We start from the raw sequence: 19,981 nt of genomic DNA, 5'->3' as shown, positions 1-19,981 counted from the left end.
AGTGGAATACCTGGTTTAAAAGGGGTCCGTTGGTTGGGATGGGGTAGGAGCAATCCACTTCGAGTTTTTCACTCAGTCATGACATCACCAGAAGTCCTGAGCTACTATATATACTTTTAAATCTAGTTTAAAAATGTATTTCTTTATAACCACTTTGTGTTTAATTTGTTGTACTTCTCCTGCACTTCTGATTAGCATGGTTGGCTGCGTATGTGCGAAAACAGCTCACCATCAGTGTGTGAATATCTCATTATGAAAACATTGAAGCGCATTACAGTATATGGCAATATTTTATTTATTCAAAACAGTACAATCAGAATTATAACAGAATGTGCACAATTGTATGACTATACTCGTCTAGGTGAAACCTTACAAGTGATTGCAAATAGGTGCAGAGGATAGAATAAATTGCAAGCACTAATTATTGTTTGGTAATTGAACATTACCTGTTTACACAAACAAGGCAGGATGTGCTTAAAGTTGGCAAGGGTTTTGATTATTGCAGAAGACTAAAATATTACATCGAATTTGAAATATTTTCTGGACACTATTGGCAAAGACTAATCTAGGTTCAAAAGGAATGCGTGTAGATTCTGTGTATTGGTATATCTTTAAATGATTCAATCAAATAACAAGTTACTTGGTTATGCTGCTACTTGGGCATCGGTGTACGTGAAGATAACTAAAACATTTGTCAATCACACTATGGCCTTCAAAGGGAAAATATATATAATAGGTAACATTTTTGGCAAAATTATGTTGTGGGAATAATTGTTTTTATATTACTGGCGTTAATAATAAATTGGCACAATAAATGCATGTACACATGCTTATTTTATTTTTTGACTGTCAGGTAGTGGAGTGCCTTAACGACACAAATTTGGAAAGATTATTACAAGGCCTAACACAAGATCAATTATGAATCATATCATGGGACCTCCTTTGCCAGCACGAAAATATGATAATAGGTTTTTCCCCTTTTTTCTGGTAACAAAACAGGTGTTGAGATGATAATTGGTTTTTTACCCTTCTATCTGGCAACAAAACTGATACCTTTTTTACAAGGAGTCATGTTTGCATAGACCACAATACCTGCAGCCATAATGCAAACAAAAAACATACTCTGATAATATATGCACTGTCTTTGAAACTGATTGGTCCACACCAGAGACAGCTTTATTTTGAGCCTCGTCTCAAACTGTGTTAGACGCCTTGGCGTCCTCTGGTCTACATGATTCCTTGTAAAAGGTTTCAGTTTGGTGTTTTAACATCTCAACACCTGTTTTGTTTCCAGAAAAAAGGAGAAAAACCTATTGTCATATGAATCATAATATTGGATGCGAAAACCCATGCGCTAATTTAAATTGTATTTTGTACTTTGTAAAGGCATCTAAATGCACATGGTAGAATGCGTTGTTGTAGTCAATGGCTAACCACCCTTTAAGAAGAACAGCCTTGGATCTGCATGCTAAACTCATATTCGCGTTTGATGGCGCAAAATGCCTGCACGTTTGGTTGGTTACACTTCTCATCCATGGGCCATTGCTCCACCCATGAACTGGAGTCCAACACGTACTGAAACCTACACATGCAAAAACACAAAGTTTTAGTGGAAGACTCCACATTCAGGTACACGTGTGTAAATGGTGATGTTCACGTGTGTACTACCTGCTATGACATGGTTCGGGAAAAATCCATGGTCATTGAATTTCAGTAATATTCTGTTCACTTAATAGGCTGACTTGAATATTGTAAAAACTGTGTGCAATCTTGAAATCCTCCTGGACTCAAAACTATCTTTCTCTCATCATATTTCTCATTTCCAAAACTGCTTTCAATCACCTATGAAGGATTTCCCAGATCTGCAACTCCCTAACTCAAGATGCTGGTGAAATGTTAATTCATACTTTATAACTTTAAAAATATTCTCCTATTTGGCCTTTATAACTCTATCATTCAACTCATACAAAATGCTGCTTTTTGTCTTTTAAAAAAGTGTCATGTTCTTGTTCCGGCTTATATTTCACCTCTCATTTCTTCATATACCCCATCGAGACTCCTTCGCTCATCTAGTCGAGTTGCTAGTCACAACAAAGATCAGGTGTACGAGTATAGGTCGGCGTGCTTTCTCGTTTGCAGTTACATCTTTGTGGAATGCACTCCCATTGTACACACGTCATCAGATCAACTCCCTTTCAATATTCAAATCACACTCAATGCATGTATGTTGAACTTCTTTTGCACCCTATGTAGCCAACCGTGCTAATCGGAGGTACGGGGGAAGGACAATAAACTAAACACAAAAAGCAGATTACATGACTCCAGTTCTACAATGTTTCTACTTGCTTATAGTCATTGCATTAATTTTGAGATGGCAGTGACTGTTTAATATTATGCATAATCTTTTCCATGCCTATGGCACAGTGTGTGAGTTAGCATTCTGATAGAGGTCCCTCCGCCCGTAAAAAAAATCTACATTAGAGTGTAATTAATTACATCCCTAGACAATAAATACACTTTCTTATTTACTGCAGTTTATAATCGATATGTGCTAGGGTTTCATGATATTCAGTGATTTAGGTTACTCTTTGCATGTGTAATGCGAGCGTAAGCGGAGTTCGCTGCTCGGCTCTGGGCCAATCATACGGCCCATGGTATTGGGGGGCGGGTCCCAGTATGGGGGCGTATGTGAAGGTCCGCCGCTCACCTCGGGCCCAATCGGATGCGAAGTGAGCAGGGGCGGAACCTAAAGGCGGAGCCAGCAAGGCGCTATGCGGAGGCCAGATCTGGAAGGTTCGGTAAAGGGCGTGGTGAGAGGGAGGAGACAGGGTCACGTGGTGAAGAGAATATAGGTGGGATCCCGGAAGGGCTTGTGGTCAGTTGGTAGAGTCACGAATCGGAACCACGTTGGGTGGCCGGAGGGATTCCGTGCCATCAGCCACGTGGCTGGAGGAGCTTGGGCACACCGTCGGCCAGCGGTGTGCGGGAGCGGGGAAGCGGAGAGACTGATGGGAGGGCGCGTGTGGGGCGCGCGCGAGGAGCAGCTGGTCTGCTGTCGGGACCAGCGGAGTGCGAGTGCCAACGGGAATAAAGAGTGACAGCAGTGTGTGGCGAAGTCCTTTATTACATTGGGGTCAGAAGCGGTTCAAGATGTCAAAACATCTCAAAAAGAAAATTCGCCTTTTTCGGATGACGACGGGGACCTTACTCAAGCGGTGGCGGTCCCGGGTATGGATGGTGCGGACGGGACGGCGGCAAGCGACACGGCGGGAGTGCAAGAGATCGTCGCGGGAGCCGGGCCTTCTACGTCTTCGGGCACCGAGAACGGCTGGCAGCACGTAGCGGAGCAAATTGATTCGCTGCGGGCTATTTTGCTGGACTTGGTCACTCTGGTCGTGCCGGCGACGGCGCCGGGACAACCACGCATCGGGCCTCTGCAGGGGGAGACGTCGGGTGGGCCCGAGCCGTCCGCCATTGTGGCCTCTGCGAGGCTTCCCGCCTTCCCCGACACGCGGCAGGATGCCGCCATCTTGGGCGCGGTCACGACTGAATGGCGGGAAGCCGCCATTTTGTCACCGCCGCGTGGGGCAGACGCTTCGAGTGGGAGCAGCGGGAGGGCTCGCAGCCACCGTCTGACTTCTATAAAGGAATTTGCCATTGGCGGGGATTGGAGCGCATTCGCTTGGCATTTTGAATCGACTGTCCGCTCCGCCAAGTGGACGGATGAGGAGGCCTTGGAGGTCCTGCCAACACTCCTCGATGATGCATCTTTAAAGTTTTTCCGCTCCATCCCAGCTACAAAGCAGGCAACGCTAAAGGAAGCTTTCGACGAGATGGCGGTAGCATACGAGCAACCGGACGACGCTCACCGTAGATTTGTCCAAAGACAACGGGCACCGGAGGAATCACCCGTGGCCTTCCGTGGCGCTTTGATTGCGCTGGCCATGGCCGCATACCCCAAGACCGAGCCCGACTTGTTGGAGCCCTTGATACTGGGGAAGATGTTGGAGTTGTCCAAGGACCTGGGCATCCCACTGCCCATGTGCGGCCACGAGCAGCTAACCTCCCGGTTAGCTGCCAAGTGCCTCGACGCGCAGTTTAACTTGTGCCGTTGGGCGCAGATGGCCATTGATGGGAAACCCATTGGTTGGACACCATCGAAGGTCGTCTTCATCCGGGACAATGCGGGGCCTGGCGATCTCACTGCGGCGGCGGGCCAATGGGTCCCGCGGAAGGGAATGGTGCCACGCTCGGTGCCCTCGTCGGCGGATCGCCGGGACGCTGTGGGGGCCGGGCGGTGGATCGACATGGCGTGTTATCGCTGCAGCCATCTCGGACACTTCGCACGCGAGTGCTGGGGTCGACCTCGTTCACCTCTTCGCCCGGAGTCCCCGCCTAAGGATGCGCCATCGGCGTTGGACGGTGACCCGTGTCGGGCAAGTCGGTAAGCATCAGACACCCGGCAAGGCCTGTCACCTCATTCATCGTTATCTGAGTATGTTCCGGGTGCCTGTCCTAATAGGGGGACTCTAGCTGATCCGCATCGGATGGTCACGCAGTGGTGGAAACTGGCTCGCAGAGTCGTTGCGGCCGCCACAGGGACTTCTACCGTGCCGGGCTCTATAGAAGGGGTTGATGTGCGGATTTTAGTTGATTCGGGCGCGTCCACCACTATCGTCTCGGATGTTATTTTCCATCTATCCATTCTGGCGTCGCGGGTACGTCTGGTTTTTGATACGTGTGTTGCTGCTAACGGGGGGAGTATGGGCATTGTGGGCCAGGTGGAAGCACACATTTCCGTTGGGGACGTGTCGGCTTCGGGGACGGTGTTGATCTCCAGGTCCCTCACTGTGCTTTGCTTATTGGGGACCGATTTCCTGGCAAGGATGCCAATTAAAATAAGGGTGGATCAGGGTTGCATTGAGTTGCCGGCTAGCCATAAGATTTTCTTTCTGCCGTCACCATGGGGCTGTTCCACCCCGGACCTCCTGGTGCAGGCGCTGGCCGACGTCTCGGTCGACATTCCTCCGGGATCGCAGATGCTCATTCCGCTGCGCTATCGTAAACCCGTGCCTGGGGTTGAGGGGGCGGCGGGTTTGTTGCTGTCGCCATCCAACGCTGTTACCGACGGCCTGGCGCTGGTCACAGCCCAGACAATTATTCGTCCGGGTCAGCCTCCGTTTTTGCATGTTTTGAACGGAGGCGCAGACAATGTTGTGGTGCCGGCCGGTACGGTCTTGGCCCATGCCACTACCGCTTTCACAGCCCATGCTGAAGCAGATTGGCAGGGTCTCGTGGCGGGGGTTTCGGCTTCTAAGTCGCCGGACGATCGATGGATCGCCGGGTTGTGTCAGGAAAACACGTCCCTCACTGTGTACCAGCGGTCCGCGCTTCGCGCGCTGCTGTCCAAATATTCCTATGACTTTAGCAAGGATGATTTCGATCTGGGACGCACCTCGCTGCTTTCCCATCACATTGATACCGGAGATGCTAGTCCCATACGTATGAATCCGCATCGGTTGAGCCCCTCGGAGAGGGATCACGTTCGCGGTGCGGTGGATGATATGCTGGCCGCTGACATTATCTCTCCATCTAACAGCCCATGGGGTGCTCCGGTTGTTCTGGTAAAGAAGAAAGATGGTAGTCTGCGTTTTTGTGTTGATTTTCGGAGGCTAAATAAAGTGTCGGTTGCAGACGCGTACCCCCTGCCGCGTATGGATGAGTCCCTCGACGCCTTGTCTGGGGCGAATTTTTTTTGACCCTCGACCTCTCCTTGGGGTTCTGGCAGCTCCCCCTTGACGAGTCGTCGAAGGAAAAAACGGCTTTCCGTACGCCGCAGGGGCTTTTTCAGTTTAATTGTCTCCCCATGGGATTGAACGCTGCACCCGCTATGTTCCAAAGGTTAATGGAACTCGTGTTGACCGGCCTGCAGTGGGACACATGCCTGATATATTTGGACGACATCATTGTTTTCAGTTGCACGTTTGAGGAGCATCTTCAGAGATTGGATGCTGTTTTTGCGAGGATGCGTTCCGCTGAATTGAAATTTAAGCCCAAGAAGTGTCACCTTTTGCATCACTCCGTGCGCTATTTGGGTCCCATTGTCAGCCCTGATGGGGTGGCCATGGACCCGGACAAAACGGTGTGCGTTCAGGACTGACCAACTCCGGCCACAGTCGGGGACGTGCGTCGATTTGTTGGGTTCGCTTCCTATTACCGCAGATTTGTACTAAATTTTGCTACAATCGCTAGGCCGCTGCACCTCCTTACGGCGAAGAATCAGAGGTTCAAATGGGGGCTGGAGGAGGAGAAGGCATTTCGCGGCCTACGAGATCGATTGGCGTCAGCACCGATGCTGGATTACCCTGATTTCGCTTTGCCTTTCATTTTGGATACCGACGCTAGTGACACGGGTATTGGCGCTGTCCTATCGCAATGTAAGGGTGGCGTCGAACACGTTGTGGCTTACGGGAGCTGCGTTCTCTCTCCGGCTGAGACCCGCTATTGCGTCACCCGGCGGGAATTGTTGGCTATCATGCATTTTTCTTCTTCGTTCTTTCGGTAAAGTCATGTAGAATGGAAATAATAAAATTATAAAAAGTAAAACATAATTAAATAATTCTCACGACGTTTCGGCCACAATGCAAGCAGCCGTCCTTAGGTGAAGAACAGGTCTGTCAGAAAGACAGCGTCTGAATGAACACCACCAGGCTTGGCAGCGTATATTTAAGCTGGGTTGGAGGGGGAAGAGCGCCTTGACAAAGGAATTTGCATATCAAGAGGAATTTAGCATATTTATGGGAAATGCAGATATGTGATTAGTACTACTTATGCCCGTGCATTATGCAGGATTAGCAGCATCAAAGGGAGGGAGCGATATGGGAAATGCAGGTATGTGATTAGTACTACTTATGCCCGTGCATTATGCAGGATTAGCAGCATCAAAGGGAGGGGATAGGGGTAGCATTAATAAAGGTAAGGAGTGTTAATAGTATGTAGCTGCAGTAACTAAAACCACCACGTAAAAGATACTAAGAGGAAGCAACGAAATACACGACGGTCAATGGTACAGTGTATAATAACAAATAGTATACAATTTATATGCTTAATACAATGTACAAAGTAATATATAGTATCGTAATTGTATAATCATATAGTGAATATACAGCAGTGTGATATACATTAGGGTGGGTAGAATAATACATAGTGTAATATTACAATGTATAAGGTTTAGGGTGGTTTATAGCAATACAGTATATAATTTAATGTTGGGTTTGTCTATGGCAGTATATAGTACGGTGTATACTCGTGTGATGTAAGAAAATAAAGTTTAGATGGCAGCATATTATATTTTTTACGACGTAGAATTGTAATGTATTACTCTTAGTAACTCAACTTATTGTAGAGTATATTTAGTATACTGATGATACTATGTAGTTTATACTTTAGTTGTTTACGTGGTGGTTTTAGTTACTGCAGCCACATACTATTAACACTCCTTCCCTTTATTAATGCTACCCATATCCCCTCCCTTTGATGCTGCTAATCCTGCATAATGCACGGGCATAAGTAGTACTAATCACATACCTGCATTTCCCATATCCCCTCCCTTTGATGCTGCTAATCCTGCATAATGCACGGGCATAAGTAGTACTAATCACATACCTGCATTTCCCATAAATATGCAAAATTTCTCTTGATATGCAAATTCCTTTGTCAAGGCGCTCTTCCCCCTCCAACCCAGCTTAAATATACGCTGCCAAGCCTGGTGGTGTTCATTCAGACGCTGTCTTTCTGACAGACCTGTTCTTCACCTGAGGACGGCTGCTTGCGTTGTGGCCGAAACGTCGTGAGAATTATTTTATTATGTTTTATTTTTATTATTTTATTATTTCCATTCTACGTGACTTTACCGAAAGAACCAAGAAGATGAATCCCTGCAGTCACGAAAGTTTTAAATCGAAATATATCATGCATTTTGTCCGCCAATACCGCCCGTATCTGTATGGCAGGAAATTCATTGTGCGCACGGACCATGCAGCTTTGCAATACTCCATGAAAGTTGACCAGCCATCTGGCCAGCTGGCACGATGGCTGGAAACTTTACAGGAGTTCTCGTTTGACATTCAATACCGTAGGGGTTCTTGTCACGCTAATGCGGACGCGCTCTCCCGACTGCCACATGGGTCCGCCTGCGCGTGTGCCTCGGGCACGAATAGGTGCACGCGGGATCCACAGCCCCCTCAGCCTGTCATGTCCACTGTGGATAAGCCCGCAGACTCCACCTGTCCGTAGCCGGCTGATGGGGTTTTGAATTTTCCGCGTTCCGTGTGGGTTCGTGAACAATTGCTCGATGACTCGTTTGCGGCCTTGCGGAGTCAGGCTGCAAGTCAAAGGGGTATCCGTCATCTGATGGGATGGATTGTTGATGTGGAGAGAGGACTTGCGGGGTCGCTGGCGCCTTGTCGTTCTGTTGTCATTGCGATATGAGTTGATTCGAATTCTGCACACTGAGAAGTTGTTACATCTCGGAGTGCAAAAAACCTTGTTGACATTACGTGATTATTTTTGGCACGGCATGACGACTGACGTTGTCGGGCACATTCGGGCGTGCTCCCACTGTGCCCGGCGAAAGCCCCCCAAACAGCCGTATGTTCCCCCAGTGCAATCGATTAAAGTGACGCGGGTTAACGAATTGGTGGCACTGGACATTCTGGGGCCCTTTCCCCCGTCCGCTCGGGGGAACAAATTTTTGTTGGTCGGGGTTGAATATTTTTCGCGATGGCCAATGGCTTGGCCTTTGCCCGACCAGTTGGCGTCGTCTATCACGGAGGCTTTCCTATTCGGGTATGTGATGGACAAGGGGGCGCCGGAACGATTGCTCACGGACCAAGGGCGAAATGTCTCTTCGAACCTACTGCGGGATGTGTGCGACGCATTGGGCACTAAGAAAGTTCGGACCTCTCCCTACCATCTACAAACTGATGGGATGGTTGAGCGGTTGAACCGGACCCTGTCGGCCATGCTCTGCCATACGGTTAGCGAGAAGCAGGCCAATTGGGATTTGCATATCCCGGGAGTATTCTCCACTTTACCGGATGGCACCACATGCGTCAACGGGGTATTCACCTTTCTTTTTAATGTACAGACGCGAGAATATGCCGCCTGTGGAGGTGCAGCTTGACACGCGTGCGAAGGGTCCTGTTAAAACCCTCCCCAAATATATTCACAAGTCCGTTCGGCGCGTGGCGGAAGCACGGGATGCGGCACGATTGGCTACGGCCAAGACCCAGGCCAGAACGAACGGTGCGCCCGGCGCTCTCATCGTGCGTCCCCTTGGCGTGTGGGGGACATGGCCTGGCTCCACTGCCCACAGGTGCCGGTGGGGACCTCCCCTAATTTGCACAAACCCTGGCAAGGCCCAGTGGTGCTGATTGAGGTTCCTAGTCGCCAGTCCGCACGCGTTCGTGTCGGGTCGCGCCGTTGGTATGTTCACACGTCCCGATTGAAGCCCTATGTTGCCCCTCGTGTCGATGCGTCATCTCCTAACGTTGCCTTGCCAGTGTCTGTCGCGTCCGACGTGCCACTGCCCTTGCCTGTTCAACCTGCTAGCTTGCCTGTCGTGCCTTCTGTAGACGGGTCGACGGTAATCCTACCGGACACAGAGATTTCTGCACACGGTGGGCCTACAACGGCGATGGGAGTACCTGCTTCCGCTGCCCCTCAAACCCCGCCGAGTTTGCGGCTGGAAGGAGCCCCGATTTCTGCAACGGACGGGCCTCCACCAGCAGTGGATGATTCCGGTTCCGTCGCTCCTTCAACCCCGTCCGTACTGCGGTCTCCGAGGGCACCGATTTTCGTGAAGGACGGGCCGGTGGCCCGCACTCGTTCCAGATCTCTTCCCTTTCGTTGATTGTATTCGTCGTTATTGTTGTCTTCTCCGTTGTTCTGTTCTTGGGGGTGTTGCCGTCGCTCGCGTTATGTTCATCCTGATTCAGCCGGGCCGGCTGGTCCTTTACATCGGGAGGGGGGGAGGGTCATGTAATGCGAGCGTAAGCGGAGTTCGCTGCTCGGCTCTGGGCCAATCATACAGCCCAGGGTATTGGGGGGCGGGGCCCAGTATGGGGGCATATGTGAGGGCCGCCGCTTACCTCGGGCCCAATCGGATGCAAGGTGAGCAGGGGCGGAACCTAAAGGCGGAGCCGGCAAGGCGCTATGTGGAGGCCGGATCTGGAAGGTTCGGTGAAGGGTGTGGTGAGAGGGAGGAGACAGGGTCACGTGGTGAAGGGAATATAGGTGGGATCCCGGAAGGGCTCGTGGTCAGTTGGTAGAGTCACGAAGCGGAACCACGTTGGGTGGCCGGAGGGATTCCGCGCCATCAACCACGTGGCTGGAGGAGCTTGGGCACACCATCGGAGGTTCTGCTGGCTGGCACTCGAGCGAAAAAAGTGTGGATCAGGTGTGGCGGTCGAAGACTCCAGAATTAAGTTTTACACTCATCTAAAGTGCCTCGGCACCATACTCTACCAGAATGTCATTTGATAACCACATGCAAAATATAGTCAGGTCCTGCAATCTTCATATCAGGGCATGCCTTTTGAACCTAGATTAGTCACATTCGACCACTATTGAGTTGTGTGTAGCATAGTATCGACAAGGCTTGATTATTGCAACTCACTACTCTTTGGGACGTCTGGCAAAAACATTTACGAAATTGTAGCATGTACAAAATTCTCTGGCACTTGTGACAAGTACTGCAAGATCTGACCATGTCTGTTCAGTGCTCGCCCAGCTGCATTGGCTTCCAGTTACCAAACTAATGTTATAAGGTCGCACTCATTTCCCACAAAGTGTTTGCCATAAATGAACCACAATACCTTGCTGATTTCATCAAAAAATATAATTATGCAAACTCCGGTCAGTTTCGCAGCGGCTTTTGGTTGGCCATCGAACCAATATGGTTACTGCATCGCGCGCTTTCAGATGCACTTTTGCGGCTGTCTGAAATGCTCTTCCTTCTGATATTAGGAAGCCACTACAGATATGCACTTTAAATCTATATTGAAAACTCAATTCCAATTGAGACATTTTTTGGAAATATTTTGAAATTGGCAAATTTACACCATGATGCCAATAAACAATGGCCTACTAATTTCACATTACGGCATAGATCTTCAATATCCACCTTGAAGCAGACGGTCCATAGTATTTTATGGTTAATCCACCCACAGTAATAGCCAGGGCAGCCTGCAGGATTCAAAACATTAACCACTCAAACAAGCAGCAGACGCAATACTGCTGGGCTGTGCCACTGTCCCCGCCACTCACCTGTCATTCTTGTCCTTCGTCTCTCCCTTGCGTCCCATCAGGAGGTACTGTCGCGGTGTTTCCATGCCAAGCCGGCCATCACATGAGCGGGTCACAATGAATAGGCGTATCGCTTTAGGTTGAATAGCCTGATCTTGGCCTTTGTGATGAAAGTTAGGAGAGGCACACACACATTTATATAAGCCTGAGATAGCCAATAACGTATGTAATTGTGTATAAAAATGTTTTTAAAACAGCATTTTGTGAATATAAAAAACACCACATTTAATGCGCCAAGTATTATTGTTTCAGCTCACAAGCATCTTCAGCACATAATCCAGGAATTTGTCCTGAAGATGCTGGGCACAGTTTCCACTCTTCTTCTTTCATGTGGCTGATGTAGATGCAGAGCAAAAACTACAAATTCAAATTCAGGTGGTCAATCCAGATAACTGCATCAATAGAGTGTATCGCTGTGATGTTTCCTTTGTATATATAGATTGGGCGTTGCGTAGTTGTATGTTGCATGGTCTGTTCTGGATGACCACAGTCACACACTGGAGTTTTTAATTTCCATTTGTGCGTCAGGTATCCGCATCTGCCATGATTTGTGCAAATGCGATTTAAGATGGACCATGAGCTTTGTGGAAGATCAAAGCCAGGGATCTTCTGCACTGGGTCTTTTACAAGGTTTTTTGTTCGTGAAGTCTTTTGAACTCCATTCAGCTCTCCAAGTTTCATTAGTGTTGAATTCGTATTGCGTTTAAGGTGAAGCAAATGGGTCCTCAAAGGCTTGGGTGACTTTAAGCGATGTAGAGGGATGTTATTGAGGTCCTGATGAATGGGAACGCGACTGTTTTCCTCGATTTGCAGGACTTCTCAGAGGATTGCAACGTTGCGGAAACCAGGGTATTGGGGTCAACTTGACGTTTCCAGTGATACACCACATTGCACTGTTCAGTTGGTCATCAACAAGTCGAGTGCGACTACTTCTGGTCCATACTGATGCACAGTATCCGGCAACAAGGTACACAAGGGCCATCATTGATGTCCGTAGCACTGGTGCTGATGCTCCCCAGCTTTTGCTCGCCAGTTTTTTTACCAGAGTTGACCCTTGTTTTGGTCTTGGCAGCTACTTTTTTCAGGTGGTTATGGAAGGTTAGCTAGCATATGGTCCAGCTTCACTCTGAGATAGGTTGGAGTAGGGTCGTGTCGCAGGGTTACCGTAGATCACTTTCAAAGTGTGCTTGGCCCTCCTATTGTCAAGGTGAAATGCAGTGACTGTTGTTTTGTGGAGATTTGGCTTGAGCCTCTAATTGTGGAAATCTTACCCCATGGTGTTTAGGTCTTTGTTCAGAGTGGATTCAATGTCATTGAAAGTGGCTCCTTACGTTGCTAGGGCAAGGTCATCCGCATATACAAATTTGCATGACTCGATTGGTGGCATGCCACTGGCCTTGACAAAGAGAGTTGGCATGAGTACTGAAATCGTGTGGCAATCCATTGTTGAGGAAATGGGGTGAGCTGGCTTTGTTGCCCACAGACACGCAGTCGCCTATTGCTCAGCATCATCCATATCAGGTTTATTGTTTTTTTTCAGGCAGGGAATGGTTTCGGGCTTCAACATCAAGCCCGTAATTCAGACTGTGCTGTAGGCTGATGACAAGTCCACAAAGTCTGCACCAGTCTTGGATTTCGTCTGGAATCCAGCCTCAATGTTCGTTGCAAGGGCCAAAACTTGGTCACAGCTTGTGCCAAGGCCGGAATCCAGCTTGTTCTTCAGGGATCACAGATTTGACAAGGGGGATGATTCTCCGGAGGATGATGTGCGCTCCAAGAGTTTATAGGTTGTGCACAGGAGTGATAATGGCATATAGCAATATTGGCCACCATGCTTTTGTCTAATTAAGTGAAACGTCACGTCTAATTGATGCTAAAGTTTGTGGTGCCAATTATTATTCCACTAACTGCTTCGCTGAAACAACAATTGACACATTAAGTATTTATACGCATGGCAATTTCATTAATATGGCTGTGTAGAGTGTTGGAGGGTCTTAACGACAAAATATTGGCCGGATGATTACATAGCCTAACCCAAATATCGTTTATGGATCATGATTGTATTGCGAAAAAACAACACCTGTTCCCACTTACCACTTTTTATTACAGTTTGAATGTTGACAGTGTAGTAGACAAAACTTCCAACTTCAGTGCGGTTATCAACGATCCCCACATATGCTGCAATTAGAGGTCAACACGGAAAGTAAAGACGTCATTTGTCTTGCCATCCTTTAACACAGAATTGATACCAATAACACCTGCTTTCTTGTTTCATTTGGTTAATTGCTTAAATGCGTAAATACCATTTCAAGATAAATCATACAATAGGTGTTCCTTTAATAGTATATACATTCTATTTTTTTATTCCTGAAACGTAGCAGTTTGCAAATAATAACTTACAAAGCATCTGAGCAATGAAGATGTAAATGTGTAATTCTCAGAGTCCTGATTGCTTGAGTGAAGTCTATACAACATGATGATGTTAAGTTACTAATGGCAGCAACATGCCCCAGCACCTGAAGACGGAAGCTTGTGTTGCCTCCGAAACGTCGTGATTTTTATTTTATTTTTATTTTACTTTAATTAATTTTTATTTTTTACCTACGTGACTTTACCGAAAAAACCTAAGAGTATGCCCCAGCAGTAGCATGTCTGTACCTTGTTGCAGAGGATTGCTGTTCAAATCTGGTAGGCCACCCTAGTTAATACTGCATGTATATTAACTATAAAATGATATGTGGAGTCTGCTTCACAGTGGATGTTAAAGATCCTATGACGTATTTTAAAGAAGAGTGGACCATTTTGTGTAGGCGTCATGGTTACAATTAAAAAATTACCCGCAAATTACTACTGCGATAAATTATCATCATCCCCTACTGCTAATATTACTCAGTGAAGTTTTCCTGAGTAAGCATTTTAAAAAAAAAAGCTTTTTATTTTAGCAGGTAAGACCCACTGAGCAATATGACTCTTGCTCAGAAGCTACCTAGCCACAAATGATAGCTCAGTGAAGTGGCTTATGTTGAAATGTATAGCAGCCAAACATGCCAAACGCATGTTTCTAAATGTGGATGGAAAAAACTGGAGGACCTGGAGAAAAATCCACGTGACCAGGGGAGAACATGAAAACTCCTAATATACAGGCGTTATGGTCTGGATCGAATCTACAAGGTAGTTAACATGTTGACACCGTGGCTCCCCATTTGTAATAAATAATAACATGAAAACACTTAAACACTTTGCAGAAATCATATGGGAAACACCGACATGATATATTAACGTAATTTAGTGTAGCACCTTATATAACTGCCATCATTATATCTGCTGTTTATCGAATGGTTGCCAATAAATTGAAACTTGAGTCACTACCTATGAGATCTTCACTCAAAACTGCTCTAGAGGAGTTGTACACCCCTAGCTGCCAGTGCTATTCAGTGGCCTAAAATAAAATGTTTCGCTCCAGATGATCGCTACAAAGTATGACCTGGGTTTGATTTAGTGTGCTGATCTGAAAGGTGCATTGAAAAATTATAATACTCCGATTGATGCTCCTGCTGTTGTGGAGTGACTCATGCAGCCAGCTATGGCTGCAGGGTTTTGGTAGTACACGTTGTTTATGCCATTTATTGTGCAAATTCCGTCACAGTTCCTATGATTGCTCTTTCATTGCTTTCATGGCTTTATTTTGGTCATTTCGAAAAGTGTATTGGCTTAGCCATGTTTGTTTGTTGTAGTACAGATGTAGACTGATGGACTTAATCTAAGTTGTTTTGTGGTTGTTGTTGTTTGACTTGCATCCCACTGGGATTTTTGTAAATAGCGTTGGTGTACGGTGTTTTTTCTGCAATATTTTGCTGTCTTTTCTTGGATTTTCTGTTTGCACTTACTCACATATTCACTTTAAGATGTTTTTTGTACATGTTTTTGTTTTTTGTTTGTTGCGGTTGCACCCGATTCAAGAGCCGAATGGCTCACAGGGCTATACCTAATAAATGAACTTGAACTGGTGGATGAAGGCCTCCCCATGCCTATGTCATCGGTCATGGCCCTTCAATGCTAGAATCCATACCACTCCTGCACATTAACTGATATAATGTATCTATCTCTGGTGCTCATCCTCTCGGGCGGGTGCTATTCTATCATGATGGCAGGGTGGCCGAATGGTGGCCCACTTGTGTCACACAGCAAGAAAAGCCGAGGGTTAATTCCCAACTCGAGCTCCATTCTGTGTCGAGTTTGTATGTTCTCCCCCTGTTCTGCATGCATTTCCTCCAGATTATATGGTTTCCTCCAACAGCTTAAAACATCTGAACTGTCATTGATGTTGGCTAAACATACCAATGCAAAAAAATGAACTGCAAATTACTTAAATAGGACTACACACACAGAAACATTTCCCCCAACTATAAAAACTTGGCAGGACCCTCCAGTCTTGAAACTCAGTGAAGCTTTCATGGGTAAACAAGTGTAGTAATTATAATAAAACATTGTCAATCGCAAGAATATAGTAGAATAATAACTAAATCTGACACCAGTTTTGTGCAATGGTTATCATCCCATCTAACAATGTGTTGTCCAAGCCCACACATTCCTCACAGTGAATAGGACATACTCTTTGGTTCTTTCGGTAAAGTCACGTAGGTAGAAAAATTAAATAAAACAAAAAATAATATATGATATATTTTTTTTTTAGTATGGATTCTTGCAGTCACGAAAGCTTTAAATCAAAATTGAATAGGACATCTCTGAATTGTGTTTGTTCCCTGATCCATCTGGTCCTCTTTCTGCATCTCAGTTTTATGATGAGCATGCATCTCTGTATTTCTTCTTTGCACACTTTTCATATTCTATTCTATTTTGCCAGGGCATGTTTCTAATCCCTGTTCTAGCTGGCAATATGCACTAATTGAAAACATTCTTCTTCAGTTGCATCGACTTCATATTCTTCATTACCTAGTTCAGCTTTCCGACAACGATCCCTCATGCTCTTGTGCACTTCTTTACATATTTACTTGTGAAATTCCATCCCACATTTTAAATAAATTCCTGTAATTAATAACTTTGCATTTCATCAAAAACGTGTGACCAGCCCATTCACTAACTGTGTATGCAAAAATATAATGCCTCAAATCACAGAATGGTTCCTCAGTCATTCCTCAGAAACAAAAACCTCATTTGAATAATCACAGACCTTTCAGCCTCCTATCACACACATATAAACTGTTTGTGAAAATCACAGAAATCGGAATTGCAGACATTTTTTAGGCAAACCATGCAGATATACTTTCCAGAAGAAAGAATTGCTCCATGAAATCATGAATATAAATAAGATGGCCCTCCCTGGTTTGCGGACTTTCTTTACTTCATCCTTTAATATAAATTGCTAGCCCTTTGCCCATCCAAGGACGGGTGTATTGCAGTACATCTGAAACTTGCAAGCGAAAAGCAGACGTGATATTCATTGCATCCATTCATGTGCAATTTTTAAGGGCTCGGTGACACAGACCTATTTCATTTTAAGGTCATAATCCCTTGTTCATCATGACGTCCTTTTTACTTATATGTCTCAATCACGTGACAGGGTTCTGCCTTTGTAGTGAGGGTTGTAAGTTGATGCCAAGGAGGGGGGAGGAGGCGCCTCAGCCCCCCGTGGAGTGACGTCAGCCGCTAATTATTATGAATGGGGGGGTGTCCATTTGGAGGACGTCACCTTATAATGATTATCAATGAGGGGGGCTGTTCGATGTGGAGTTACGTCACCTGCTCATGATTATTAATGAGGGGGGGGGTGCTCCATGTGGCGTGACCTCACCTGCTCATGATTATGAATGATGGGGGGCGGTCCCTGTGGAGAACGTAACCTGTTCATGAAGTTTAATGACGGGGGCTGGCCGACGTGGAGTGAAGTCACGAGCGATGCACACAGGCATTCTTGGCTCATTATAGTAGGTAATAATAATGGGGGGGGGGGGGTGTCCATTAGGAGGACGTCACCTGCTCATGATTATTAATGAGGGGGGCTTATCGATGTTTAGTGACGTCACCTGCTCGTGATTATTAATGAGGAGGGGTGGGGGGGGTGTCCATTTGGAGGACGTCACCTGCTCACGAATATTAATTAGGGGGGCTGGTCGATGTGGAGTGACGTCACGAGCGTTAAGGACATTCCTGGGTGATTATAGTAGGTATTTTAGTTTCCAAGGTACAATATTGCAAAGTATAATTCAAAGTATTCTGCCATCTCCCTGCTTTGAGACAGGGTCGTTGCCTGAAATGTTAGCGTGATATATATTTGGAAATCATAATTCAGTGTGAATGATAATTACCAGTGACCTTAAGCAATCATAATTGGAGGATTAAACTCTTATACACGTGACAATTGTATTAGTTTTTCTGTATCGGGTGGTGGAGGGTCTTAACAACACAAATTTGGTCAGATCATTAGATTGCCTAACCCAAAAATCTATGATGAATCATATTAGCTCCGAAAATGTATATGTTGAATCAATGATGAATGCCGAGTGTTTTTGGTCCAAGGCAAGAATGTAAAACAGAGATCTGGGTCCTGTTGTAAATGTCTGTACGAGTAACAGTGACACAAAACGTTACCGTAGTCGATTCCTGCAACACAGGCCGCTTCTTGTCTGTGTAGTACAGTGATTGACGTATCGAACTTTGGTTTCTTGGCAGGGCAACTCACTGACAAACACAAATATAATATATTATTGCATTTTACCAACACACCAATAGAGAAATGAAATATATCAATCAAGCAATCAACTCACAACATGCTTTTCAATAGTTTGTCATCTTTTGATATAAAAAAATACCAGTTGGCACAGTGTTGCAATTGTCAGCACACTGGACGTGCAATCTCGATGGCGCTGATTCAATTCCTGCTTCTGGCGTGGCAGTTGAAACAGCAGTAGTTTATTTCACCCCCACCTAATTCCTACCACGCAGTATGAATGAGTTCACCACAGTGAGTTGATCGGCAGGTCACGTGTGGTGGGGTAAAGTGTTGGGTTCGACCACCTCTTACAACAAACATCTGGTTAACATAAAAGTGTTGGGAAAATACACTTTGGAGTTTGCTCTTGTGGAGACCCGTGTGCCAGGAGTGGCACAAGCAACCACTTGCAGTATTGTACCTATACCATTTTCTTTTCATAAAAAAAAAACATTTGCAAAGCTTTGCTAGGTTTTGCATGGTAAGGTTTGAAGCTCAGTGTTTCAACTGTATCATACAGCTCACATTGTCTCTGACAAACAGCACTCACATCATGGGCATCTATCCAAATGCGTTCTTACAGTATCGTGTAATTATGCAAATTATATATTTGTAACAAAAACAACATTGCGTTATCAGTAGTGCATCCCACTGTGTAAAATAGCACATGCTTCATATGAACAATACCCTCTAAATATAATATAACATGTAAAAAGTGGGTGTGAAAGATGTATTTTGGTGAGACTTGTTTTACATGTATCCGTGCTAATAGAAGGACTTCTACAACTAAACACTGGGGGTGGCACAAGAACGTTTTATTTTCCATATTGGTTTGGGAAAATACTATAAAGTACTATTTTAGGTCAACAGTCTGAGCATGTATTTCTGAATACGATATATTCATATTTGCATGTGAAAAATGTTGTGTTTCAAATGATTTCGATTTAAAGCTTTCGTGACTGCAGGGATTCATCTTCTTGGTTCTTTCGGTAAAGTCACGTAGAAGGGAAGTAATAAAATAATCAAAATAAAACATAATAAAATAAAATAATTCTCACGACGTTTCGGCTACAACGCAAGCAGCCGTCTTCAGGTGAAGAATGAGACACTGCCAAGCTAGGAGCTTATATATAAGCTGGGTTGGAGGTGGAAGAAGAGCGCCTTAACAAAAAGAATGTGCATATCAAGAGGAATTTAGCATATTCATGGGAAATGCGTAGGAGGTGGGCGGGGGGGTTTCAAAGTCATATTATGCCCATGCATTATGCAGGATCAGCAGCACCAAAGGGAGGGTGCAGGGGGTAGCATTAACAAAGGAAAGGAATGTTAATAGTATGTAGCTGCAGTTACTAAACAACCACGTAGAAAACTAAAGTATAAACTACATAAAAAACTAAAGTATAAACTGCATAGCATCATCAGTATACTTACTATACTCTACAATAAGCTGAGTTACTAACAGTAAGTAATACATTACAATTCTACGTCGTAAAAATTATATAATATGCTTCCATCTAAACTTTATTCTCTTACATCACACGAGTATACACCGTACTATATACTGCCATAGACAAACCCAACATTAAATTATATACTGTATTGCTATAAACCATATACATTTTTATATAACACTATGTATTATTCTACCCACCCTAATGTGTATCACACTGCTATATGTTTACTATACAATTACGATACTATATATTACTGTGTACATTGTATTAAGCATATAAATGTTATATATTCCCGCAGGGAATGGATTCTTTGCTCTGCTGCAAGTTTCCCCCACGACTCACCCATTGACACGACGGTCAATGGTACAGTGTATAATAACAAATAGTATAACATTTATATGCTTAATACAATGTACAAAGTAATATATAG

General features: G+C 45.3%; 1 protein-coding gene across 2 annotated transcripts in view; it reads right to left on the bottom strand.

Annotated features, from left to right (window-relative positions):
- Positions 1–271: 271 nt before the first annotated feature.
- LOC144721415 (complement C3-like) overlaps positions 272–19,981 on the bottom strand; it is a 161,501-nt gene continuing 141,791 nt past the window's right edge. For both annotated transcript variants that reach the window (XM_078599031.1, XM_078599032.1), the window contains 4 exons: positions 17,977–18,066; positions 13,462–13,545; positions 11,329–11,467; positions 272–1,582 (listed from right to left, as the gene is read on the bottom strand). In XM_078599031.1, coding sequence (XP_078455157.1) covers positions 1,441–1,582; positions 11,329–11,467; positions 13,462–13,545; positions 17,977–18,066 — 455 coding nt within the window. In that variant the 3' untranslated portion in view covers positions 272–1,440. The remainder of the gene's footprint in view (positions 1,583–11,328; positions 11,468–13,461; positions 13,546–17,976; positions 18,067–19,981) is intronic.

This window comes from Lampetra planeri, chromosome 11 (genome assembly GCF_965212315.1).
Source record: "Lampetra planeri chromosome 11, kcLamPlan1.2.h2, whole genome shotgun sequence".
Taxonomy (NCBI): domain Eukaryota; kingdom Metazoa; phylum Chordata; class Hyperoartia; order Petromyzontiformes; family Petromyzontidae; genus Lampetra; species Lampetra planeri.
Note: the sequence above shows the minus strand (reverse complement) of the source record. Positions and strands in the feature narration are given on the sequence as shown.